This window comes from Nematostella vectensis, chromosome 6 (assembly GCF_932526225.1).
Source record: "Nematostella vectensis chromosome 6, jaNemVect1.1, whole genome shotgun sequence".
Taxonomy (NCBI): Eukaryota; Metazoa; Cnidaria; class Anthozoa; order Actiniaria; family Edwardsiidae; genus Nematostella; species Nematostella vectensis.
Genome location: NC_064039.1, coordinates 9074022 through 9099510, shown reverse-complemented (window position 1 = coordinate 9099510; position 25489 = coordinate 9074022). Strand labels below are relative to the sequence as shown.

Sequence of the window (25489 nt, the reverse complement as noted above, 5' to 3'; positions counted from 1 at the left end):
TATTTTTCGCAATCCACCCCAGTAAATTAAATTATCAAAGATTATCGTTAATGTACTGACAATAGTATCAAACAAATAAAAAGTAAGAATTCCCCCCCCCCCCTCCCTGGTGTGCAAACAGACTCCGAAGTACGAGCCGAAACGTGCCAACATCCTGCGCTTTTTGTCTAGGTTCTTCTTATCCTGTAGCCCTTGTCATGCTGCTCAGCTTTGGTCAGCGGGTTTGCTCAATCAGTGTAGGCAACTGACGTGTCAAGATGGCGGACCGACAGTCGAGCGAATATTCTTCTAAACCACAAACCCCTCGTTCTTCAAACCAGGGGATATCCCTAGCTAATTTATCACAACCTTTGATCTTTGGTTCTGCTCTTATGCCCACTTTGCAGCCAGTAGAAACGACGCCAAGGTCTTCAGGATCCACGGAAAGCAGCTCCTCCATCGGCGCAGAAACCACTGGTGGTAAGTTATGTTATGCGGTTTGATAATATATTGAGGGTATAGCTTTACCTACACTGATAGACAGATTTCGATTAACGAAGCAACATTAGGGATGTAAAATTTCTAGACAAATTGTTTTAAAAAACGGGTAATTTTCGCACATAGGTAGTGATTGCATTCAATATATTTTGTTTTCATTCATTTTGTTCCATCTTTTTGTCCTTAAAAAAACTTTGTCCTTGTTCCTTCCTTTTCTTGACTTTGTAGAATCAGTAGAAAATTTGACACATGCTAACTTATGAAAAATGAACCATTTGTAAACAAAACAAAAAGATTAATGTAGAAGAAGGATGTATATTTGAGCCTCTCTGGAAAGAAATTAAGATATTTCGAACGTTTTTGGACATTGTTGAGGATAAAAGCCTACTCATATTATAAGGACCATTCCCCCTTTCCCTCTTCACTTGGAAATGAGATTCTTAAAGGTATTTTTAAGTGCAACACAAATTAAAGGGCAAGGTACTTATGACACTACACAGGAAAACCTGCAGAGGGAAAAATGTTTTGTTGGCAAATTTGCAAGTTCCCTCTTTGCTAATATTGTTAATAAACGATCTTTCTCATTGAGGAATATTGGAAAAACATTCACGAAATTTGGGACACCTTTTTCTTCAATTTCGGAAGAAGGTGAACTTCTTAAATTTGCAAGATCCTTCTCTAGAAATTTGGGTTAATGATATTGTCCCAAAAATATTGAAACTCTGAAGGTCATTCTATAGTAGAGATATCAAAGTAAAATTTAAAGTTCTCCCAGTGATTAACCATTTTTCAAAACCGGGATAACAGCCTAGTATTACCTACCTACCCCCCCCTCCCTCATGTTCATTTGCTTATTTTTCCATCTCCTTTTTTAGAGTCCGATCCTCATTGATTATTTTGGAACATAACACATTATTTTCAGGGAATTTTTATTAATGACATGTCATATTTCTAGGGCTACTTGCTCTGGATCCTGATGAAGAAGTGGACAGTTTTCTTGGCCAGCAAAATTCGCCCCAGCAGAAAACATCATCATCATCATCACACCAAGGATTCAGAACCCCACAAGCACCTGTGCAAACATCTACAAGTTTCCAGGCATTCAGGACTCCTCAACCTGGACAAATGGCAACTGGTGCCCTATTTTCTAGCACAAGTAGCCCTCAACTAACATCAGCATCAACTCAACCCACCTCTCAAAGTAACCCTCGGCATTTTACCATGAGTGCTTCTGGCCATGAAATGGACCAATTTCTTCCTCCACAAAAACATGCAAGTCCACTAGGTACTGGATCATTCTCTAGTTCCCAGGCTCCACCAAGGCATGCAGCACCACAGCACCCCCAGGTACCAGCTGCATCTGCAGGTCTACCAGCCTCATTGGCAGGTTTTCCTCTGACAAGTTCCACGGGGTATCATACCCATACCCAACCCCCCCAGCTTCCATCAGTAGGATACCCTCAGATACCAGCCAGTGGTACCACCCAGTCTTCGTTGGCAGCAGGCCACACCCAGTTAACATTATCACAGCCTCCCACAACAGGCCATACCCAGTCACCATTATCTCAGCCTCCTATTGCAGGCTATACCCAGCCTGCAGTCATAAGCCAAGGTCAAAGTCGCCGTGTGTACCCGAAAGCTGACCTACCATTTGGAGTTACACACCCTTCACAGCCGTCCAATATTCAAGACCCCATGGGTGGGGCCCCACATGTACCCCTCTACACACCACAAGCACCTACTGGCTCACAGATTGGAGCACCCCCCTTCTTCTCACCTCCACAGTCAACATATCCATCAACAGGACTGCCCCCATTGTACCCCCAGGCACCACCCATGCCGCCAGCACAGGAAAACCAGCAATACATCCAGCCCCCTATGGTTCATCCAGCAGGGGTGCCGCCAGGTGGTGTGCCGATATTCAATGTCGAACCTGTCCGGCCACATTGGTTCTACATGAAAGAGAATCGTGTATGGATGCCATTTTCGCACATTGACTCTGAGGCACTAGAGCATGAGTTTAGTAAGCCAACCACCAAGGAAGACAGAATAGTGCCCACAGATGGTGGTCGGTATGACGTGAATGTTGATGAGAGGGTGCGAAGGGCGGTGTATTGGGAGGAGGATGTTTCTGTGGTTAGGAGGTGCACATGGTTCTTTAAGGGTGATGGTGGTGTCAAACTTGTGCCATACAAGGAGGAGATGGCTGCAACACTTGAGGTGAGTTACATTCACCCTAGAAAATGAGAGATGTTATTGATGGTTTACAAAAGCTTTGTAAACTACCATTCTTTTCAAAGCTTTCTTTAAGAAATGTGTTTTTAACTTTTATTTTCAAATAGTAAGGAAAGGACTGTTAGTTCTCTTCAGATAAGACTTTATTTTATGATATTAAGGAAAATACTTTTAGTAATTTGTTATACATATGTAATACTCTACTCTACTCTTTGTTTTTATTATTATTTAAACAGTTAAAATATGTTTTACCACTAACAAACATTTTTTTTCCAAGGCTGAGTTTTACTCTGCAGTTCGTCAGAATCAATGGCCACGTAAGATTGTCATCAGTGACTCAGAGTATGTTTTACTTCACAACACCAACGTCATGGTTCACTTCCAAACGTGTGGGCCCACAGATTGGAGTGGGGAGGACAGTGGCTGGAGACCCAAGGTTGTACGGCGGGGTGTGGCCGATATAGAGGAAGACATTGAAGATGGTGAGAGTCATCAAGTATCATTATCATTCTCTAACAAGATCAGCTTTTATTGTATTTTATTTTATTTTTATTTTTTGTATTCTATTTTATACTGCTGATTGTTCCTATGATATCAATAACCATTTTTCATTTTGCCAGGTGAACCAGCTCAGATCGACCATTTGGTGTTTGTCATCCATGGAATTGGGCCGATAGCTGATCTACGCTTCAGAAACATCATAGAATGCAGTGGGTTATGAATCCATTTTTTAATTCATTATTAAATCAAATATTCATCCCTTGTTTTTAGTGCTTAGAAACTACATATGTAGTTATGTAGGTGGCATTTTAGTTGCAATAGTTTGGAACACTTCAAACTCAAATATTTTTGTCCTGTCCCAGTTGATGACATATACATGGTCATGGCAGTAGTTTGGTATATCCAAGTTCTACTAATCCAATGTTCTGGTCCCAGTTGATGACTTACGCATGGTCACAGCAATAGTTCGGTTTATCCCAGTTTAACTAACCCAAATACTCTTGTCCTGTCCCAGTTGATGACTTACGTATGGTCACATTATCGATGCTTAATGAGCACCACCAAGAGCTAGCCAAGGGGCGGACCATCGGTCGCATTGAGTATCTACCAGTGCAATGGCATGACAAGCTTCACAATGATTCCAATGGTGTAGATGAGTAAGGATTGTGTCTTTTAAACTTTGTTTTTACTGTTTGTAATCTAGTAAATGTAAACAAAGAGTGTGTTTGGGGAGACGGGACCTCTGGCTTGATATCCTTGTCTTAGAAGATGAGATATTCTCCGTCCCATGCTAGAGAGCCAGTTATTTACACTTCTGAATAAATCCCAAGCTCGCCTGACCTGGGTTTGAACCCAGATCAACTGACATGTGTCAATCTCTTTTGCTTAAAGAAAAAACAATGTATACCCTTTTACAAAGGGATGACATTGTTTTATGTTCTCTAATCCTTGAAACCATGTTTCTTCGTGTAGCATAATTTATGGCACGAGGAAGGGAAAATGAGAACACTCATCAAAATCATGCATTTTCTGACCTTTTGTAGGCGACTTCATTCAATCTCTTTGAAGAGCATCAGCAAGCTGAGAGATTTCACCAATAGTACCCTGCTGGACATCTTGTTCTACACAAGTCCTACATACTGCCAAGTGAGGACCAGCCCACTGACGCACCCTACATATCACTAACACCCTAACAACAAAACCCTACTGGACATTTACTCACTCATGCACCCTACATATCACTGATACCCTAACAACAACACCCTTCTGGACATTTACTCACTCATGCACCCTACATATCACTAACACCCTAACAACAAAACCCTACTGGACATTTACTCACTCATGCACCCTACATATCACTGATACCCTTTAAAACAACACCCTACTTGACATTCAACACATTCGTGCACCCTACGTAACACCAACACCCCTCACAACAACACCCTACTTGAACATCACTTACTCATGCACCCTACGTAACACCAACACCCTTCACAAAAACACCTTCCTTGACCTCAACCCACTCATGCACCCTACATATCACCAACACTTTTCACAACAACACCCTACTTGACATTCAATGCACTTATCCACTCATGTACCCTATGTACACTTACACCCTTCACAACACCCTACAGTACTTAACACACAACCCGCTCATGCACCCTACATATCACCAACACTCTTCACAACATCACCAACACTAACACCCTTCACAACACCCTACAGTACTTAACACGCAACCCACTCATGCCCCCTACATATCACCAACACTCTTCACAACAACACCCTACTTGACAATCTACACCAACACACCATACATGACACAACCACCTTTATATCAACACCCTGTTTGGCATCTTGTTCTACAATTAATCTGATGTTTTGTTTGGCAGACAATTGTGGACACTGTAGGATCTGAGATGACAAATCTACTGGCTTTATTCAGGAAAAGGAATCCCTCCTTCAAAGGCCAAATATCAGTGTGTGGGCACAGTCTGGGTAAGAACAACACCTTTCAGCGGCGTAACCAGGGGTGGCCCAGGGGGCCCTGCCTGGCCCACCCCTCCTTTAGAAGCCAAAAATACAGTAAATGTGTGAGACATGAAAATGCATTGAAAGGGCCTTTTGGGTCCCCTCCTCTTAATAATCCTGGCTACACCGCTGCCTTTAGCATGTTGTGTTTCATCTGAGTTCCATTAACGTCCTCCACACTGCTCTATTGTGTTTTTTTGGTGATTTTTGTTTTGTTTTCAGGTTCAAGTATCATGTTTGATATTCTATACCATCAACAAGACCCCAATGCCACCAAGAGTGCCAAGCAGTCCCCACCTGCCCAACAGCATAACAGGTAAACTATATACTACTTTGCTTTAATCTTAACATTCTGTCTGCTCTGGGTTTAATAGATTACCTTTTCTCTTATCATCCTCTTCTTTTTAGTTCTTGAATTACTCTTTGTCTCATTTCAAATGAATTTTCAACAGCACGCAAATGTCAGAAGACTCCACCGATTCTGCTGCTCTGGAGCTGTCTGAGGATGAGGAAGAGTCTGGCCAGGAGCTACCAGAGGTGTTAAGCCAGCTTGGGCTACAGGACTATACTGCCCTTTTTGAGTCTGAGAAGATAGACCTCAATACGCTGGTAAGTTTGTAACAACAGTCTGCTAGCAGGTTGACCTGGTTTGGGTTAGATGGGTTTATAAAGCTGGAAGTAACTAATTATTAGATCTGCTCCAATGTATTTGTTCTCAAAGTTCATTCTGAATTGAGGTAAGGCCCTTGTAATACCCCTGGCTATATTTATGTTTAATTGTGTTGCTTATATCCACTCCAGTATGTAACTTGGGTGTATAACCATACACATGTGTTACCTAGGAGACCTTACACATATGTTACCTTAAAACCTTACTCATGTGTTACCTTGTTAATGTAGACTTGACGTCTGTTATGTACCTTATACTGTTACCTAGGTGATATGACAATTTAACCCTATATGTATGTTATATAACCATATAGTAGTCATGCCCTACTAATAAGACCACCATCACACCATTCTCATGCAGTCACTGTGCAGCGAGTCAGATGTTAAGGAGATGGGTCTACCCATGGGTCCTCGCAAGAAGCTTATGGGTTACCTGAGACAGCATGCTGCACTTCAGGTATTCTACTCAGCCTACACATTTATACCTATTCTCGTAATATAGAAAACTTGTTGGTATGGGCCAAATTATTATATTTCTACGATGTTAATTCACGTTAATAACTGCCAAAAGTCGGCCCGATATAGTGGTCTTTTCTGCTACCGCGTTCTTAACAAACAAACAAGAATCTTATCGTTTCTTCTTCTAAATTGTCTTTAAGGGCTCGTTTCCGAATCAACAGACCCATATAAACCCCTAAAACCCTTTCGGTGTAATTATTATTTCTCTACGGTGCTTATTCGGGTTATTAACCGCCGAAAGTTGGCTTACAATCAGTGCAAAGCCCAAAAGCGGATCCATTTAAGCATAAATCTTACAATCATTACATAGCCCAAAAGCTCTTTCTTACTTCAAAATGACGAAAAAAACAACGTACTGTTATCGAAAAGTAAACATTGAAATTCGCCATTGCTTGATAAAAATAATTACCGTGGACAAAATATTCGTTTCTGCATGACTTTCTTGCTTCAAAAGACGAACATTTCTGATGTGGGGCGATCGTTCTCTGAGTGGGGCGATCGTACTCAACTGTGATCGGGGCGACGGTACTTTGGGGCGATCTTTTTGTTTTAAACAAATACTGGGTGACAAAAGAAGAAACCACAAAATAACCACCCACTTATGCTTTATTCACCGAATTCAATAAAACATCGCAACAGCTTTCCCAAATCAGACAATAGAAATGGGTGCTTTCTCACACTTGGTATTTTGCCAAGAAGACAAACTGGCGTCTGGCATCAGAGTCGTAGCAGCCCACGCAAGAATGGTTGGGGGGGGGGGGGGGGGCTATACAGAAACATTAAGAAAATATTGGGGGGCACAGGCAAGCCCCTACTGGTCATTTCCTTATATATTTTTTTAATATTGGGGGGGGGGCACGTGCCCCCAGTGCCCCACACCCTGCTACGGCCCTGGACATAGGCTCTTCAAGTAACTTATTTCTCTCCAACGTACATCTGCTATTCCAAAAATGTAAACAAATAACATGACATCGTTTATATCCAGTTTTCCTTGTTATTTTCAGCCCTTTGTTCTCACCATAAATAGTGTTATGAATAATGTAACTCCGGTATAGGATATGTTATTTTCATTTTGGAGATGCAGATAAATAAATACATTAGTACTAAGTAATGTATCCTCAGATCTCAGCGTATTATAGATCCTTTCAAAATAAAAGCTGAAAGAAGCAGGCAAAAACACAGCTTTTACGGTTCAATGTCACTTGTGAAGCTGATTTTGTCTTTGTTTTAATTCAGGAGAAACACAAAAAGGAAAAAGAGAAACGTGCCAAAGCCCGAGCTGAATCAAAGCTTAACAGCGCAGAGATGGTTTTGACTCAATCTACTAGCTCACTCCAGTCCCTTGGCACGGTGGAAAGTGTGGAAGTGCTCTATCATCAAGGCTATGCTGGTACGGGACAACCATATGTGAAGTACCCCAAGCTTGCCTTCAAACCCTTCGCTCTCTTTGCACTTGGCTCCCCGATAGGAATGTTTATGACAGTCAGGTGAGTCAGTGACAGATGAGTTGGTATTTGCTCTGCCTTTTGTAATTATTGTAGCTACTGCGCATGTGCGAGTAGCTTCTATGCCATCGCGTCGAAAAAGAAAGGAAGTAAGAGTGACTACAAGAGTGACCTCTTGGCTGCGAGGTTGGCTGGGAAAATAAGACTTCGAGATCCCTTCAACCAATTTTCTTTTCTTTTTTTATATAAATTTTTATCAGTCTTATACCGTTTATCAACACTTTTTATAGTATGATGATACTAAAACATAACCTAGAAATATGTTGTAATTACGTAACGTATATGTTGCACTGGCTACATGTACAACGGGCCTATTTTTTAAAGCTTAGAGCCGTTATCAGCCGCTACCAAAGTATGACAAAGCATACGAGGTTGTATTTCTAGGTTTATATTTTTAGATCTTTCACTATTAATCGGCTGACAAGGGCTCATTTAATTTTCAGCCATTCTTATGGAACTCTGCACTTATTTCCCATGTTTTGCGCAGCTCTGTATTTTGTATTATTGTGCAAATTCGCATTCTCATGTTGCCTTTATCATGCACTGTGGCATACTTGTTTTGTTCTAAACTATAACTTGGTGTTTCCTGTAGGGGTGTGGACCAAGTTGGACCCGACTTCAAGCTTCCAACTTGCCAGAAAGTCTTCAACATCTTTCACCCGGTAACCAATAACTATTGCCACTATTGTTACTAGAAAATGGAAACGATTTGGTCTTACATACCACTAAAATGGTAAAATCCTTATTTTAAACGGCTACCTATTAGAGGTGCCACTATTGGTGTGTTGTGAATCCTCCCCCTGCTTCTATCAGAGGTACCACTGTACTTGTAACGAATTAGTTAAAAATGCTCTCAAGTAATTTTCTATTATCCTGTTTTATTTTCAATTTCATGTCGGCGACTTCCAGTTCGACCCAGTGGTGAGTCTGGTGTTATTTGTTACGTGGATGATTGTTCAATAATGTCTTTCGGTGTTCCATTCAATTTCATTTTTTATTCATACCACAGGCATACCGACTGGAGCCCCTGGTCGACTCAACGTTTGTCAAGGACCCAATCATGATAAAACACCACAAGGGACGCAAACGCATGCACCTAGGTAACCACCCCTTTTCATAAGTCAAGTGAGCCTGCCAGGAACTCAAACGCGTGCACCGAGGAAACCACCCCTTCTTATATATCATGTGACTCTCCTTGATTTAATACCACAAGAGACGCAAACGCATACACCGAGGTCGCCACCCCTTCTTATAAGTCAAGTGACCCTGCCAGGAACGCATACGCGTGCACCGTGGAAACCATCCTTTATGTATTTCTTGACCAGAGGGAGAAGTCAAGAATACTGGAATATTTGGAATAGTGTAAACCTATGGTGAACAGACGGGTCCCTTGTTTGTAATGTTTGTTTGTTTTTCTTTGAAAGAATTGCGTGACAACCTAAGTCGTTTTGGCGCCACGCTCAAGGCAAGTCTTATCGAGTCGGTGAAAAACACATGGGAATCGATCAACGAGTTTGCCCGGGCGCATGCCTACTCAGATGGAGTCGTGTCATCTACACAGCAGCAGATAGATCCACCTTCTACTCCCACATCGATAGCGAGTGACACTGAAGGTAATACCACCATCCAATCTATCATAGATAGCAAGTGACACTGAAAGTACCATACATTCACAAATCGATAGCTAGTAGCCTGCATTGCGGGCGGTTTGTTTGATTTTCAAAGCTGTTTTTTTATCCGCGAATACGCGAAATTATTCGTAGTTTGTTTTGCTAGTTTGTTTGCATGGGCGCGATAAAAAAATTTAGGAAAACAAACTACTAACAATTTCGCTGATTAAAAACTGCTCTAAAACTCAACAAAACCGTCAGCTACACAGGCTAGATAGTTAGTGACACAAGGTACCATACACTCCCACATCGATAGCAATAGTTAACAATAAAATAACTAAACTGTAGCGATGTTTCTCGTTTGTCACTAGTTATTTCTGAAGATGAGACCGACACCTTGCTAAGGATCGGACAGCTCAACAGTGGTGATCGAATTGACTATGTTCTTCAGGAAAGACCGTTAGAAAGCCTGAATGAGTACCTCTTTGCGTTGAGCAGTCATGTTTGCTACTGGTGAGTTATATGGTATGGGTGTGGATTGGGTGTGGCACAGCAAGGGAGGAGGGGGGGGGGGTGAATGAGTACCTCTTTGCCCTGAGCAGTTATGTGTACTACTGGTGAGTTATATGGTATGGGTGTGGTATTGGCAAGAGGGGGGGGAGACATGATTACGCCCAGGGGAGGAAAAACACATTTCAACAACACCGTGCTCTAATCAGTCATGTTATTGGTATAATATCAGGCAAGGGGGTCACCATAGGGTGAGATTCGCTCGCACTTGGTGTTATGCCGTGGTGTGACATTTAAATATGTGATACCCTGCATGAAGAGCTTTTTTCCTGTTTTCCAAAAGCTTGGAGTTGACTAATGCGCATGCTCAACGAGATTCGATAGCGGCTGTCGGCAGAGCCTTCTATGGGCACAAACAAACGACAACGCGAAAGAACAGAGTCGCGACACGGATAAGTAAACTGATAGGTATAAACAGCAAGAAAGCTCTGTTAGCAGGGTAACTATGTGATGTCCTGCTGCGTTACATACAATGGCGTGACGTGTAAGATGGCGTTACGCGTGCTGAAATATTCTTCCGCTGTGTCTGTTACAGGTTGTCGGAGGACACGGCGCTGTTTATTCTGAGAGCGATTTACAAAGATGGAATAACTACGTAATACACAGATGAAAAATAAACAGAAATTATAAATAATGAACTATTTTCAAAAAAAGTAAAGAAAATTATTTTATCGAGTATACCACTTCCTCTCGTACCCGGGAATATCTTATTGCACGAAGACGAAGTACTGGGAACGAGTTGTGACAAAAAATGACAGAAAGATAAACCAATCATTGCTTGAGTATAAAAGTACTAAGTACATTTTAAACGCAAAGCGTTCGTACAATTTATTGAAGATTTCACTAGGTTAAAGATTATTAAAGATAAAAATGCTGGAAAATTATTGTTATGACTTCTTATGACGTGTTGTAGCCACACCACAGGGAGCCCAAGCTTACAGTTTCGTGTTAATAATTTACAATAAAAATACACGAAGCTCATCTAGCTAAAAAGGAAAGGAAAAGAATGGATCATTTTAATTGGTTGCCCTATTCTAAACTAGCCTTATATAGGGACCCATGTCTCTCATTCTACACTGGCCAGACATAGAGACCCATGTCTCTCATTCTACACTTGCCAGATCTAGGGACCCATGTCTGTTATTCTACACTGGCCAGATCTAGGGACCCATGTCCCTCATTTTACACTAGCCAGATATAGGGACCCATGTCTGTCATTCTACACTAGCCAGATATAGGGACCCATGTCTGTCATTCTACACTAGCCAGATATAGGGACCCATGTCTCACATTCTACACTAGCCAGATCTAGGGACCCATGTCTCATTCTACACTAGCCAGATCTAGGGACCCATGTCTCTCACTCTACACTAGCCAGATATAGGGACTTATGTCTCTCATTCTACACTGGCCAGATCTAGGGACCCATGTCTGTCATTCTACGCTAGCCAGATATAGGGACCATGTCTCTCATTCTACACTAGCCAGATCTAGGGACCCATGTGTCATTCTACACTAGCCAGATCTAGGGACCCATGTCTCTCATTCTACACTGGCCAGATATAGGGACCCATGTCTCTCATTCTACACTGGCCAGATCTAGGGAACCATGTCTCTCATTCTACACTGGCCAGATATATGGACCCATGTCTCTCATTCTACGCTGGCCAGATATAGGGACCCATGTCTCTCGTTCTACACTAGCCAGATATAGGGACCCATGTCTCTTATTCTACACTAGCCAGATCTAGGGACCCATGTCTCTCATTCTACACTGGCCAGATATAGGGACCCATGTCTCTCATTCCACACTGGCCAGATATAGGGACCCATGTCTCTCATTCTACACTTGCCAGATCTAGGGACCCATGTCTGTTATTCTACACTGGCCAGATCTAGGGACCCATGTCTCTCATTCTACATTAGCCAGATCTAGGGACCCATGTCTGTCATTCTACACTAGCCAGATATAGGGACCCATGTCTCTCATTCTACACTAGCCAGATCTAGGGACCCATGTCTCATTCTACACTAGCCAGATCTAGGGACCCATGTCTCTCATTCTACACTGGCCAGATCTAGGGACCCATGTCTGTCATTCTACACTAGCCAGATATAGGGACCATGTCTCTCTTTCTACACTAGCCAGATCTAGGGACCCATGTCTCATTCTACACTAGTCAGATCTAGGGACCCATGTCTCTCATTCTACACTGGCCAGATATAGGGACCCATGTCTCTCATTCTACACTGGCCAGATCTAGGGACCCATGTCTCTCATTCTACACTAGCCAGATCTAGGGACCCATGTCTCTCATTCTACACTGGCCAGATCTAGGGACCCATGTCTCTCATTCTACACTAGCCAGATCTAGGGACCCATGTTTCTCATTCTACACTGGCCAGATATAGGGACTTATGTCTCTCATTCTACACTGGCCAGATCTAGGGACCCATGTCTCATTCTACACTAGCCAGATCTAGGGACCCATGTTTCTCATTCTACACTAGCCAGATCTAGGGACCCATGTCTCTCATTCTACACTGGCCAGATCTAGGGACCCATGTCTCATTCTACACTAGCCAGATCTAGGGACCCATGTCTCTCATTCTACACTGGCCAGATATAGGGACTTATGTCTCATTCTACACTAGCCAGATCTAGGGACCCATGTCTGTTATTCTACACTGGCCAGATCTAGGGACCCATGTCTCTCATTCTACACTAGCCAGATCTAGGGACCCACGTCTCTCATTGTACACTAGCCAGATATAGGGACCCATGTCTGTCATTCTACACTAGCCAGATATAGGGACCCATGTCTGTCATTCTACACTAGCCAGATATAGGGACCCATGTATCTCATTCTACACTGGCCAGATCTAGGGACCCATGTCTGTCATTCTACACTGGCCAGATCTAGGGACCCATGTCTGTCATTCTGCACTAGCCAAATATAGGGACCCATGTCTGTCATTCTACACTGGCCAGATCTAGGGACCAATGTCTCTCATTCTGCACTAGCCAGATCTAGGGACCCATGTCTCTCATTCTACAGTAGCCAGATCTAGGGACCCATGTCTCTCATTCTACAGTAGCCAGATATAGGGACCCATGTCTCTCATTCTACACTAGCCAGATCTAGGGACCCATGTCTCTCATTCTGCACTAGCCAGATCTAGGGACCCATGTCTCTCACTCTACACTAGCCAGATATAGGGACTTATGTCTCTCATTCTACACTGGCCAGATCTAGGGACCCATGTCTCATTCTACACTAGCCAGATCTAGGGACCCATGTCTCTCATTCTACACTGGCCAGATCTAGGGACCCATGTCTCATTCTACACTAGCCAGATCTAGGGACCCATGTCTCTCATTCTACACTGGCCAGATATAGGGACTTATGTCTCTCATTCTACACTGGCCAGATCTAGGGACCCATGTCTCATTCTACACTAGCCAGATCTAGGGACCCATGTCTCTTATTCTACACTAGCCAGATCTAGGGACCCATGTCTCTCATTCTACACTGGCCAGATCTAGGGACCCAGTTCTCATTCTACACTAGCCAGATCTAGGGACCCATGTCTCTCATTCTACACTGGCCAGATATAGGGACTTATGTCTCATTCTACACTAGCCAGATCTAGGGACCCATGTCTCTCACTCTACACTAGCCAGATATAGGGACTTATGTCTCTCATTCTACACTGGCCAGATCTAGGATCCATGTCCCCGTTGCTGCCATTTTGTCATCCTAGCAAAATACAAAATGCGATGGCGCATCTATTTCCATCGGCTGGTAAAGTATCAAACTTTGTTATACATTTCCATCTGTTTTTTTTTTTTTTTTTTTAATTAAAGCAATAACAAAGATGTGGCTGATAAGACACGCCCAATGCTATACGAGAAGGGGGCGGATACAAGAGGGGTGGAAATCCACCCCCCTTTTTGAGTAAAAAAAATCACTTTGCTTGAAGAAAATAAATGTCTGAGGGACGGGAGGTACTGTCAATTTTCCTTCGCCTGCTTGACTTTGCTGACGCGACAAATCCAATGATCCCAAAAACACTACACTCCGTCAACAAAATGAAGTGAATTGTCGAAAAGAAGTCTAAAGAAAATGTCCTATGCTGTTATCACAGTTAATCAAGAGTACATAATTTTCCACTGCAGGAAGTTAACAAGTAGAGCGCGCCTTCTTAATGATTCCGACTAAACCCCCGCCATCTACTGCGGAAAAGCGGTGCAGCGCTAAAGAGAAAAATGGCTGCAAAAATAACTGCTTCAAGCCAGTGATTGGTTGCTTTCTAATGGGGTACCATATTGCCAACTAATTAAAATGGGATTAATGTGCCTTGCTTGCTTTGCACAATCCTTACAAAGTTTATTTAAAATTAAATAAGGCTCCTTAATGAGTTTTTTTACTAGACCTATGAGGTTTTTAAGCATTTTGGCGATCATTTTTTTCGTGTTTTCTGGCCAAAGCCGGTAGTTTTAATACGTTTAATGCAAGAGATAAGGCTCTAGCAATATCTGCCAAAGTCTTGTGGGTGTCTGACATACATTTATTTCTTTAATACATCACAAACCCCTTCGGAACATACATGTACACAGAGTTGATCACAGAAATATAGAGACAGAGACTAAGGATTTCATTTTGTGTTTTCGTGACGGGACTAATCACATGTTTGAGAGACACGGCATCGGTTGGTTTGTTGTCTAGGGAGCAGCTATTATTTATCGTGGTGGCGAAGAAAAAGAAGATGAAGTCTAAGAAATAGAAGAAGAAGAAGATGGTAAAGAAGATTGTTAAAATGACTGAGGCTAACGAGTCGTCTTCAGATCAGTGGGAAAGCCCTCTCATTTGACTCCAAAATATTTTTGTGCAAGCAATATGATACCATGCTCACTTTGCTGCACTTCTGTAAATGAAATATTGAAAGCCATGAACAACAATTCATTTTTTATAACAATAGGTGTAACAGGAAATAAGATATGGCAAAGGTGATAGCCATGTTGAAGGCCGTAGCTGGTCCGGTTTTCAAGCTGGTGTAGAAGGAAGTGTCATTACTCAGGTTTTTGCAAAGTACTTTTTCTTGAATCTTTTTGTAGCTACTGCGCATGTGCGAGTAGCTACTATGTCATCACGCAGAAAAAAAAAGTAAGATTTGCCGCGGAGTTTGCTGGGAAAATTTGACCTCGGATACATTTCGGGATATGCTCGTTACGAAGCGCCAGCCTAGATTATTTTATTATTTTTATTAAGGTCGTTGCATTTGATTCCGTAGGTTGCGTAAAGTCATGTGTTCGAATCCTCCCCCTCTGAATATTATCTTTTTTCTTTCTTTTTTCCTTTTTTTTTAATATATTGGAGTCTTATACCGTTCATCTAGTACATTTTATAGCATGATTATGATACGAAATAACCTAGAAATATATGATAACATACAGTTGCAAATACTTGCCTGCAGTAGCTACATGCCCGTTTACGGGCCTATGTTTTAAGAATGTATTTATTTGCAACAGATTTTAAATAAGCATATCTGTGACATCCTGGCGACAATGTAGTCTCAGCTTATCCCACGACGTCATTCAGCACACGGCGTCATTCACCACATTGCGTCATTCACCACACGAAGTCATTAATCACACGGTGTCATTCATCACACGGCGTCATTCACCACACGACTTAACTTATCCCACGACGTCGTTCAGCACACGACGTCATTCACGACACGGCGTCATTCACCACACGAAGTCATTCATCTCACGACGTCATTCACCACACGACGTCACTCACCACACGACGTCATTCACCACACGACGTCATTCATCAAACGACCCCATTCACCACACGAAGTTTTTCATCACACGACGTCATTCACCACACGGCGTCATTCACCACACGAAGTCATTCATCACACGACGTCACTCATCACACGACGTCATTTACCACACGAAGTCATTCATCTCACGACGTCATTCACCACACGACTTAACTTATCCCACGACGTCATTCACCACACGGCGTCATTCATCAAACGACCCCATTCACCACACGAAGTTTTTCATCACACGACGTCATTCACCACACGGCGTCATTCACCACACGAAGTCATTCATCACACGACGTCACTCATCACACGACGTAATTTACCACACGAAGTCATTCATCACACGACGTCATCCACCACACGACGTCATTCATCACACGACGTTACTCACCACACGACGTCATTCACCAAACGACTTAACTTATCCCACGACGTCACTCACCACACGACGACCATGATTTTTCGTGTTTCGTAACGTGATACGAAAATGCATGATATATCATAATGTGGTTTGAGTATAAAGCAAAAGTTGATGTTAGCCTCGTTCCCTGGCTTCTATTGGCTGAAAGTTTAATTTGCAAGGATAATTTTAGTTAAATGTAATTTTTGCAAGCTCTGTTAGTGGACCTCCCGTAAACTAAAGCGGGAAAGCATTTCCGGAGAGAAAACTGTTCATATCATACGATTACTTAAACTTAAAGTTCGTAAAAAAAAAATCATGCTATAGCTCCTTGCTTATATTTCTTTTTCATCGAATTTAATTAGCGGCTCCTGATATTAAAGTCTTTGCTCAACGAAGCTCTTGCTGGTTTTCTAAAATTAAGACCGGAAATCATGGAAAGACTATTTAATAGGATTTACACAAGAGCAGATAGACGAATTCGCACTTTCTAGACACAATGTTTACTAGTGTTTTGGCGATCTTTTTCTTGTCTTTTCTTGCCAAAGCGAGTAGTTTTAGTGTGTTTACTGCACGAGATAAGGCTCTAACAAGGTCTGCCAAGGCCCTGTGGGTGTCTGACTCCCTTGAGTGGTACGACTGCCTTCTCGCCTGTCAAGACGATCCTCGATGTGTTTCGTACAACTATCGCAGAGACAAACAAGAATGCGAGCTTAACCCTCAAGGACTTTCTTCTTGCTGTCAGGCAACTGAGGTTTTGCACTTTGAGAGAGCTGCAATATTCAATCAGATTCGACCATTTATTCACCAGGTAAGTCTCACTCGCAAAACGTTTCATGTCTGCGCATTCATTTATCTTCAACCACATTATTCACCCATAACCAAACATCAAGGCGAAAACCGGTTTACCCCTTCAAGCCCTGCTAGGAGTCTCCCAGCTAAACATGCCTGAGTCACTTTTGCTAATAATAGGCCCGTAGCTAGGATTTTGAGCGGTTCGTTTACCCTTTCAGGGGCGTAGTCGGCGGGGTGGCCCCTCTAGCAGCCAAAAATACAGTAAGAGTATGAGACATTATCTAAAATACAGGAGAATATGCCTTGAAAGGGCCTTCTGTTAAAAATCCTGGCTACGCCGCTGCCTTTAGCGGACCATTCTCTTGGTAGCTCGCCCTTGCTTGCAATGGTACTAGACTGCAAGGTCCACTCTAATGAAGGAGGTACTTCCGAATCCCCCGAACCCACCTGGCTACTGGCCTGACTAATGTTATGGTTATTGAGTAAGTTATGTTTTTTCTAGGTCGAGGAAAAACATGGAACTTCTGAGGATATGGATTTCGAGATGATGAGTACGATAAAAAATTTGACTAAAATGACGAATAACACGACTGAAATGACGAAAAACACGACAGAAATGACGAATATCACGACTGAAATGCCGAACAGTACGACTGAAATGACGAATAACACGACTTTGATGACAAATAATAACAAGTCTGAAGTGACGAATACCACGGGTGTGACGAATAACGCAACCGAAAATAAAAACAGCGATACAAGTGATGAATCAACTCAAACTACCAAACTTCAGCCAACAATCGGTAATTGGTACTCTTATGAGAAGGTTTTATGTGATACATATGGTGTTCATGTCATGCACACTCACTAAACGAGCATAGTATGAATTCAACGTTTGTTAGATGCAATATATATAGCAAATGATCACAAAACGATTACCATTTTCAGTGTTAGACACAGCGCGAGCTTTCTACCCTTTGAATAACACCTACCAGGCACGTGATGTTAGTCGCTATAGCAACCTGTCAAGCTTCGTAGCCAGTAACGTCACATACGCGACGGGACCGAATGGGACAGCGGGTGGAGCGATGGAGTTCACCGCCTCTCGGAATAGTTACGTCACGCTTTTCGGTGCAGGAAGATCGGAGCGGCAGCTAGACAAGTCCCTAACAATAGCCTTCTGGATGTACATCAGATCTGTGGACCAAGTGCCCTCTACCCCCTTGGTACAGTTCGTTTACGATGTAGAGCAGTTTGCCAGTGACTATCATCAACACTCCAGCAGCGTCTTTGCAACAAGAGTCTGGATTATCTGGAGTAATTTATATTTTTATCTTGTGGACAGGGATTTTAATATTTTCTGTGTTCACATGAAAAGTTTTAAGCTAGACGCCTGGCAGTTTGTAGTCGCATCGTATAACCACTCCGCAGGGTATTCGTTGTTGCAGGCAGGCGATAAGGCCACCAAGCAGAACTGCCTACCCGAGATGACTCTTGCGACTTTTCCTGGTTATGTGCGTCTAGGCAGGGCAACAGACAGTAACGGCCATACTTACAATTTTCAGGGCAAAATGGCGTGTCTGATGTTTTTTGATAATGCGTTAGATGACAAACAAATTGAGGAAGTGGAACGTGTATGTGGCTAAAGTCTTAAAAGCTACAAAGCCAGAGCCTAAATTTTCATAACACCGGTATCTGAAAATTGAGGGGGGGGGGGGGGGGGGTGAGGGAGCTGCTCCTATTTTGTTCAAATCCATGTGTTGTTATCCGTGGTGCATCATGGGTATAAATGGAAAAATGCCGTCTCTGTAAGCCATGGATTCCAATAGCACACCAATAATGGGAATACGATATATTTTTGAACCTGGTCTTTTTAAAATTACCTCTTTAAGCTTATTTGGTGCCCATATACTAATTCCAAAAGGCGCGCAAATGTCAAATGTCAGTTCCTAGACGGAACAGTGGTTATGGGTACGAAGTAAAGGTAAACTACATTGCTCCAGTGATGCCAGCGCCAGACGTTGCTGGCCTTTAATGGATTATCGAATGATGGAACCATATTCCCTGCATTCGGATTAAATAGAATACGGCCCATGCAGGCCGTAGGCAGCGAAAAGTCATGTGCCTTTTGTAGACGAAGCTATAAAGCATAAGCGAATTTAGATAAAAAAGGCATTTTAGATCACTTTTAGTATGTCAAAAATCTAAAATTCATACGTATTGTGGAAATGGCATAAATACATTCATTTTTGTTCTTTCGGGGGTGGTCAGATTTTTATCAGAACCCCCCCCCCCCCACCCCCTCGAGAAATAGGACCACTTCTTCGGATTTCGCACCCTCCCAAGAAAAGTCCTGGGAACGGGCCTGCCATGGCTCCTTTCGCTCGCATGACTGTCATCTGGCAATTGCCATTCGCCGTTTCTGCTAACAACCTATTTAAATAGAGATATCACAGACTGTGAATTACAATATATGGGTTACCCCAGTGCAGACTGTACAGTACTCCAAAGCAATCAGTTATTGGAAATTTAAACTATTAAAGTAGAATCTTATTTTAGGTAGTATAACGATTAAAGGACTTATTAAAAAGAAGTTAATGTATATTGTTTAAAGAAGGCGCAATGAGTCTCATAAAACTATCCTGCACTCTCATAAAACAAATAAAGCAAATCGATTATGAAGGAGAATAAAAACTCATTTGTTCGAAGCGTGCCTAAGTTACCGTTTGTGAGCCCGCGATACGTGAACACACATTAGGACGGAGGGTTAAGGTGTACAACGCGTGCTCGTTGACTTCGAATCCACCCTCTGGCTACATGACGGAAAAACATGACGTGACGCTTCCAATAACCCCATTTCACATCGAATAAGGCGGAGAATTTCTCTGAGTACTTAGTAACTTATAGCAAACAAAATATCAAGTGCGACTTTTTTTAAATTGATGCGACTTTTTGTAAAGTGTCATTGAAATTTGAGCTTTTCGTCCCTGAACTGATACACAGGGCAATGATGATCAAGGAAAAATTATCTTAAAATGCCAAAATCTGGTTATGTGCACTTCGGCCTCACGTTATTTGTGTTTTAAAAATCAGTCCGTAATACAAGGAACCATTTTAAGAAGCCATTGTAAGAAATTGTGTCTTCTCTCTCTATCTGGAATTTCGCGTTTTCCAGGATTGTCCGTCATGTCCCCTCTGACGCTCTCTTCTTGAGATGATTGCAAAAATGGAATAGAAAACGAAGAACACTTTCTTGTAAAATGCCCTACATACAACGCGATTAGAAAGGCATACTATAGTGTTATCAAAGACAAAACTAATATCAACTTAAATGCAATGACATCTGAAAGAGCTTTCCTTTTTATTATTACCATGGATCAAAGAAACGAGATCATTAACAGGGAAACTGCAAAATATATTTTTGACTGCACAAGAAAAAGATTTGAATGCCTAAAAGAATAAATGCACACCACGGATAATGACAACCTCCTTTTTATCTTAACTATTTGGAAAAACACCTGATATATAATCATGTATAAGGGTACCAAATAAAATATATTGATTGATTGATGATTGATGATGATAACACAGGCGCAGCTACCCCTCCCCCTCCCCCCCACCCTTGGCCACCAACAGATTGGTGATCAATCCCTTTTTCCATATGATACCTATGACTGTGCAATCCCTAAGGCCACAGCCAGCAAGTCATTAGTACGCAGCTTTGATCTGTTCCAGTTGCTTGTATAAAACAGCAAGATCAAATACTTGTAAAGAATTTAAATATGAAATAAAGTTCATTTTACTTGAAATTTTAAAATATGGGTTGGGCTAATGTCTATGTATACTGTGCTAAGAAATGATTTGCGGGTTGTTTTTTAACAAAAAAACAAAAGGTATCTCAGTCACGCATACAAAATTACCAGCAAAACGCATACAAAATTACCAGCAATGTTTACAAAATTTCCACGGGGTAAGACAATAACCGTTCTAAACATTGCTGAACCAATTTGATCAAGAAAGAGAAAAATTGCGAGTTTGACACGAGTTCGGTTGCCGATCACATGATGCCGTGAGAAGGCCCCAGCTGGAGTCGGAGCGTGCGTTTTTTACACGGAGATCCCGGGGATTCTGGTCTTAGCGGCAGATGGGGATAAAACGTCAGGTATGTTGTAGAGCAGTAGACAAATCGTATTATTCACGATCTAAAAGATATTTACACCCGTGCAAGTCTTTTTGAGTCTCTTGTCAAGGGTTATTTCGCGATCGGCTAGAGGCGTCTGCTTGCTTTAGCAGGCTATGCAAGTCTGGGCATTAGAGAGAATTCCAAGCACTGGGAAAGGTCTAAATATATTGCCTCTTGCTTGTTTGCTTTAGTGATCAATCCAGAGATAATCATTATTTGGAGTTATCAGGACTGGAATTGTAGCGGTATAATTGAAAATCGCATGCAATGAAAGGACCAGGGGTCGACCATATTACTTCAGCAAAGGTTGGAAGAAGAGTAATGTTGGTGGGAAAAGGATAAAATTACATACAATACAACACATACATGTGTTGTTACTAGTCTATAAACTTGCATGAAATACGCTTTCGTAAAATGTTACGAAAACGATAGTTTCTTTGGATGATTGATGATAATTATTCGAATAGAAGCGTAATATCTTAAGAAACCTGTGAACAGCTGGAACAAATACGAATCGGAAAACTGAAAACAGAATAGGAACAACAGATAAAATCAACGAAATCGCACGCAACGAAATCGCATCTTTAATTCGCCTATTTTAATTTTCAAGTGAGCCGTAATTCTACGTTTTCTAGTTATGTTTGACGGGTCTGGTCACATTGTGCTCTGCACTTATTACAGCATTAATGATGCTGCATCAGATAATTTTTTTTTAAATCAGAAATACCGAAATCCAGTTCCAGCCTAGAAATTTATCACAAAAAAATGACATGAAATTGACCCTTCGAAGTATACAATTAGAAAAAAGCAAAGGAAAAGTTAAAACAATTTAGGCTACAGCATTGACTCCACCATAGACGGCAGTTCAATCAAAATCATTCTGTAAATTTGATCAGCGGATGACTTAGCTGATGAATGTAGCCCTAGGCCTGTCCTCTACTGCTCTAAACAGACACGCGGTAATCGCTTTGTAAAATTATTTATTTTTTGATAAACATACTAAACTACGCCGAACATCAAAGGAAAATGAAAGTCACCGCGACGAATGTCCCAATGAAACAATTAAAAAAGTAGGAAGATCGGATAAAATAGAAATAGTGCTTTTTTGTGCTTTAGGGGAAGTTGGCTGAACGGTAGTTGTTTTTTTTTTTTTTCATCGCAATCAGCAGTTTCTAGCAGGTTGGCTTAATAGCATTTTTATATTCAATTTTCTTCAAGAAAGTTGGTCATATGGTTATTAGTTTTTTTTTATGCGGGGCTAAATTATATCTTTTTCTTTTGTGTTTTGCCGTGCGTTACCTTGGCGACCTTACTTATCGCGATAGTATTCTATATGCGTCGCGAAATTTTATTACCTTATCAGAGAACTGAGCAATTCTCTAAAACCTTTGATTCATCCAAAAGTTCTGAGCGTATGAATTTACAAAAGAATTTAGACGGACGCCTCTCCTCCCCTTCCCAATTGATATCTATTTTATTTATATCAAGCTTATGCGTGATATAAGATTGCGTGGGGTGCACAAATCTGTTTTGAACATTGCCAACTGTTATTTTAGTTATCCGTGCGGATTCCTGGCGGACGATTCCATATCTTAGCAATAAAAGTTAGTTCGAGCTAGGCTTGCGTTCCTTGCCTATATACTGGAATTTTGCTCATTTGTAAAAGTTGTGTCAATGATGGACAAATACATGAAAAGAAATGGAAGCAAAGACGCGCAAGGAGCCTGCTGACGCTCTCAAAGGCCCTGTGGAGAGCGCTTTGTGTGACAGAGGAGCGAAGCTAGGGTTTTTCTTTTTCGCGAGAGTTTTTTGAGCGAAGCGGGAGTTTTTTTCGCGAGAGTTTTTCGAGCAAAGCGAGAATTACTACGAAGTGAGGAGCTGACGCCGAAAGCCCATTTGATCCCCCGCCCCCTAGCATGCTGGGAAAACCGGAAATTCCGCGTAGCTTGGAGCCTCTGGTACCCAGGGTAACCCAGGGTTAGGCGCGAGAACATGGCGGAACAAGGCAAGTGGAGTGCGTGACTGCTTATCGCAAAAGGCAACATATCCTAAGCCTGTCAGGCACTTCAAATTGTAACGGAAAGTGCGCTGTCACGCATACATCCAGTACCTAAACTCTCAGACACAGCTCACGGTACACGTTAATACGAAGTGTGCGTGACGGAAAGCGCTTTCACATGCACCGCGAGCCTAGCCGCGGAGGTAGAGTCCATTTAGAGGCGACAGCAAAGAGCACTGGGTATCCGGGCATGTTTCGCGTGTCGTACTCAACCGGAAGTGGGACGGAATGTTATCCGTAAACGGGATCCTGACCTCGTTAATGACCCCCTGTCAACTTGAAATACTCCCGTCTCTCTCTGAAGCAGCCCCGTCTGAGGTCGGCGTAATGTACAAAATACAGCGTCTCAGCGGTACTTGCGGTCTTTGACCACTGGTGCTGGTATTATGTTGTGACTTGCAAAGTATCGGATATCAGTTATTCATCGACCCTTTATTCGCGTTGACTAATTGATGACATATCTTTGACAGGTCTTCGGGGCACGTGAGGACTTGTATCCTGCGATCTTCGGGCGTAAGACCATAAACTGACCCTCTAAACAAGATGATTTCACCGCCGAGGTAGAACTCATCATGATTTGTATTCGGCGGAACAAGTTCGTGTTGTTTGTGTTAGTGGTAGGAGCTTGCCTGGTCGGTGTTTATAGGCTCCAAAGTCCACCTAAACCCACGACACTTGGGCAAGACCAACTCAGCATTCCATCTTATCGGTAAGTAGATTCGAAAACAAGCGCGCGGCAACTTGAAAAATTAAGGTTATGTAAAAAGTGCGCATGCTTCAATCAATTAATTTCTTTCAATTCGCGTCGTCTGGTCTTTATAAATATTAGAACATGCTGGCGTTACTTTATAAATTGTGCAACAACTTACTGCTAAAACTAACAGCGGGATGCAAGAACGGCGCGATTCATAACCAGTGAAGCACAGCCTTGAAAGTTGCACAATGGGAGTTACAACTTTTCACTTCTTTCTTGAGGGGGCTTTCTGTTTAAAGATTTTTTGTCACTATAGCAATACCAAAAGTTCACCATACGTTTCAGAACGACTTCAAAACAAAAGCGCATGCGATTTGGATTAAAGGTCTTACCTAGCAAATGTATCATTATGATCACATCACCGCGATTTTTATCTGATTCTCAGCGATCGCAATTTACCGCAACACCCTATTTTCCATGGTCGTTTTCTCCGTCGTCTCGTAGGCCGTTATATTCAGGCCTACTAGAGGGGACTAGAGCAGCCTGTGAATCATCACCATTTGAATTGCTAATTGAAGATTAAGAGAATATTCACAAAATGAAAAGAGCTTATCTGAGTCAATATTTCTGTGTGTGTTTCTTTTACAATGTATGCAAGGTCAAAATATGAGCCCCGGAGATGTGCTCTTGAACCACACTGTGTGTTTATCGGGAAGGAGTAGAAAAGAAAACATCACATACAGAAGATTGCCTAAACAATATGAAAAAAGGCGTCTCATAAGGCAGAATCGCTATAAACCTCATAAACTTCAACCCAATTCAGCCCGGTGATAAGCTTTTAAGGCCATTCTTCAGAGCTAGTATAAGTATTTCGATTATTTCAAGGCAGCTTAGTTCTCTGATCGGGCCGACTGTCGGTAAGGTCGTAAGCTAAGGTCAAGACTACGGGTGGCAGACTTAGTGTTTTCCATCTCATATTTCTACTGCCAGCTGTAGGTGATGTCTCTAGTTTTAATCTAAGAACACCAGCAACCCCGACCTACGAGATTTCTAGCTTCCCATGTTTCAGTGCAAGTTAGTGCAATAGGCCTTTTTGATGCCTAGTGTTTGTGTGTGTGTGTTTGTGTTTTTTTTTTATCGGATCCGATACGACGTGTAGGCTCGATAACCAGTTTGTGCAATCCAGATGCCGATGGAGCCTAGTGACGGCTTCAAATAAAGACAATATCATTGATTTTAGTGGGATGGTAAAATCATTTATTCGACCTTTTTTTTATTAGCTGCCTCTTGTTGGGGCATACACATTCTTCGTCCGACGTATCTCTTAGTTTTTTTTAGTTGATTTGCGAACTGTGCCTCCCCCCCCCTCTCCCTCACAATTTATTTCCAAAAAT

The 25489-nt window shown here is 42.0% G+C and overlaps 2 protein-coding genes and 1 long non-coding RNA gene across 4 annotated transcripts in view; 2 read left to right on the top strand and 1 right to left on the bottom strand.

Annotated features, from left to right (window-relative positions):
- Positions 1-234: 234 nt before the first annotated feature.
- LOC5508620 (phospholipase DDHD2) lies at positions 235-11004 on the top strand. The gene is made up of 17 exons (XM_032377344.2): positions 235-459; positions 1433-2697; positions 2990-3194; positions 3333-3422; positions 3728-3869; positions 4257-4359; positions 5112-5217; positions 5473-5566; positions 5703-5859; positions 6281-6376; positions 7675-7925; positions 8536-8605; positions 8853-8864; positions 8953-9043; positions 9368-9556; positions 9925-10066; positions 10659-11004. The coding sequence occupies exons 1-17, from the start codon at positions 258-260 to the stop codon at positions 10720-10722; spliced, it is 3279 nt and encodes a 1092-aa protein (XP_032233235.2). The 5' UTR covers positions 235-257; the 3' UTR covers positions 10723-11004.
- Positions 11005-21224: 10220 nt separating this feature from the next.
- The window catches only part of LOC116615595, a 9404-nt gene continuing 5139 nt past the window's right edge, over positions 21225-25489 (top strand). Inside the window, exons 1-2 of one of the 2 annotated variants that reach the window (XM_048728523.1) lie at positions 21225-21321; positions 23872-24110. In XM_048728523.1, the coding sequence (XP_048584480.1) occupies positions 23974-24110 (137 nt within the window). In that variant the 5' untranslated portion in view covers positions 21225-21321; positions 23872-23973. Of the gene's footprint in view, positions 21322-23410; positions 24111-25489 lie in introns of those variants that run through there. The other variant, XM_032377343.2, reaches the window with a different exon arrangement.
- LOC116615596 lies at positions 22499-24647 on the bottom strand. The gene is made up of 3 exons (XR_004295018.2): positions 24488-24647; positions 24271-24384; positions 22499-24141 (listed from the first exon to the last, which is right to left on the bottom strand). It is a non-coding gene; the product is annotated as an uncharacterized LOC116615596 (long non-coding RNA).

Bases quoted from the DNA above. Each gene is read 5' to 3' on its own strand.
- LOC5508620 (XM_032377344.2), top strand. From the start codon at position 258: ATGGCGGACCGACAGTCGAGCGAATATTCTTCTAAACCACAAACCCCT. The intron at 3,870-4,256 runs GTAAGGATTGTG...GACCTTTTGTAG, and splicing joins GATTCCAATGGTGTAGATGA to GCGACTTCATTCAATCTCTT. The intron at 9,044-9,367 runs GTAACCACCCCT...TTTCTTTGAAAG, and splicing joins ACGCAAACGCATGCACCTAG to AATTGCGTGACAACCTAAGT.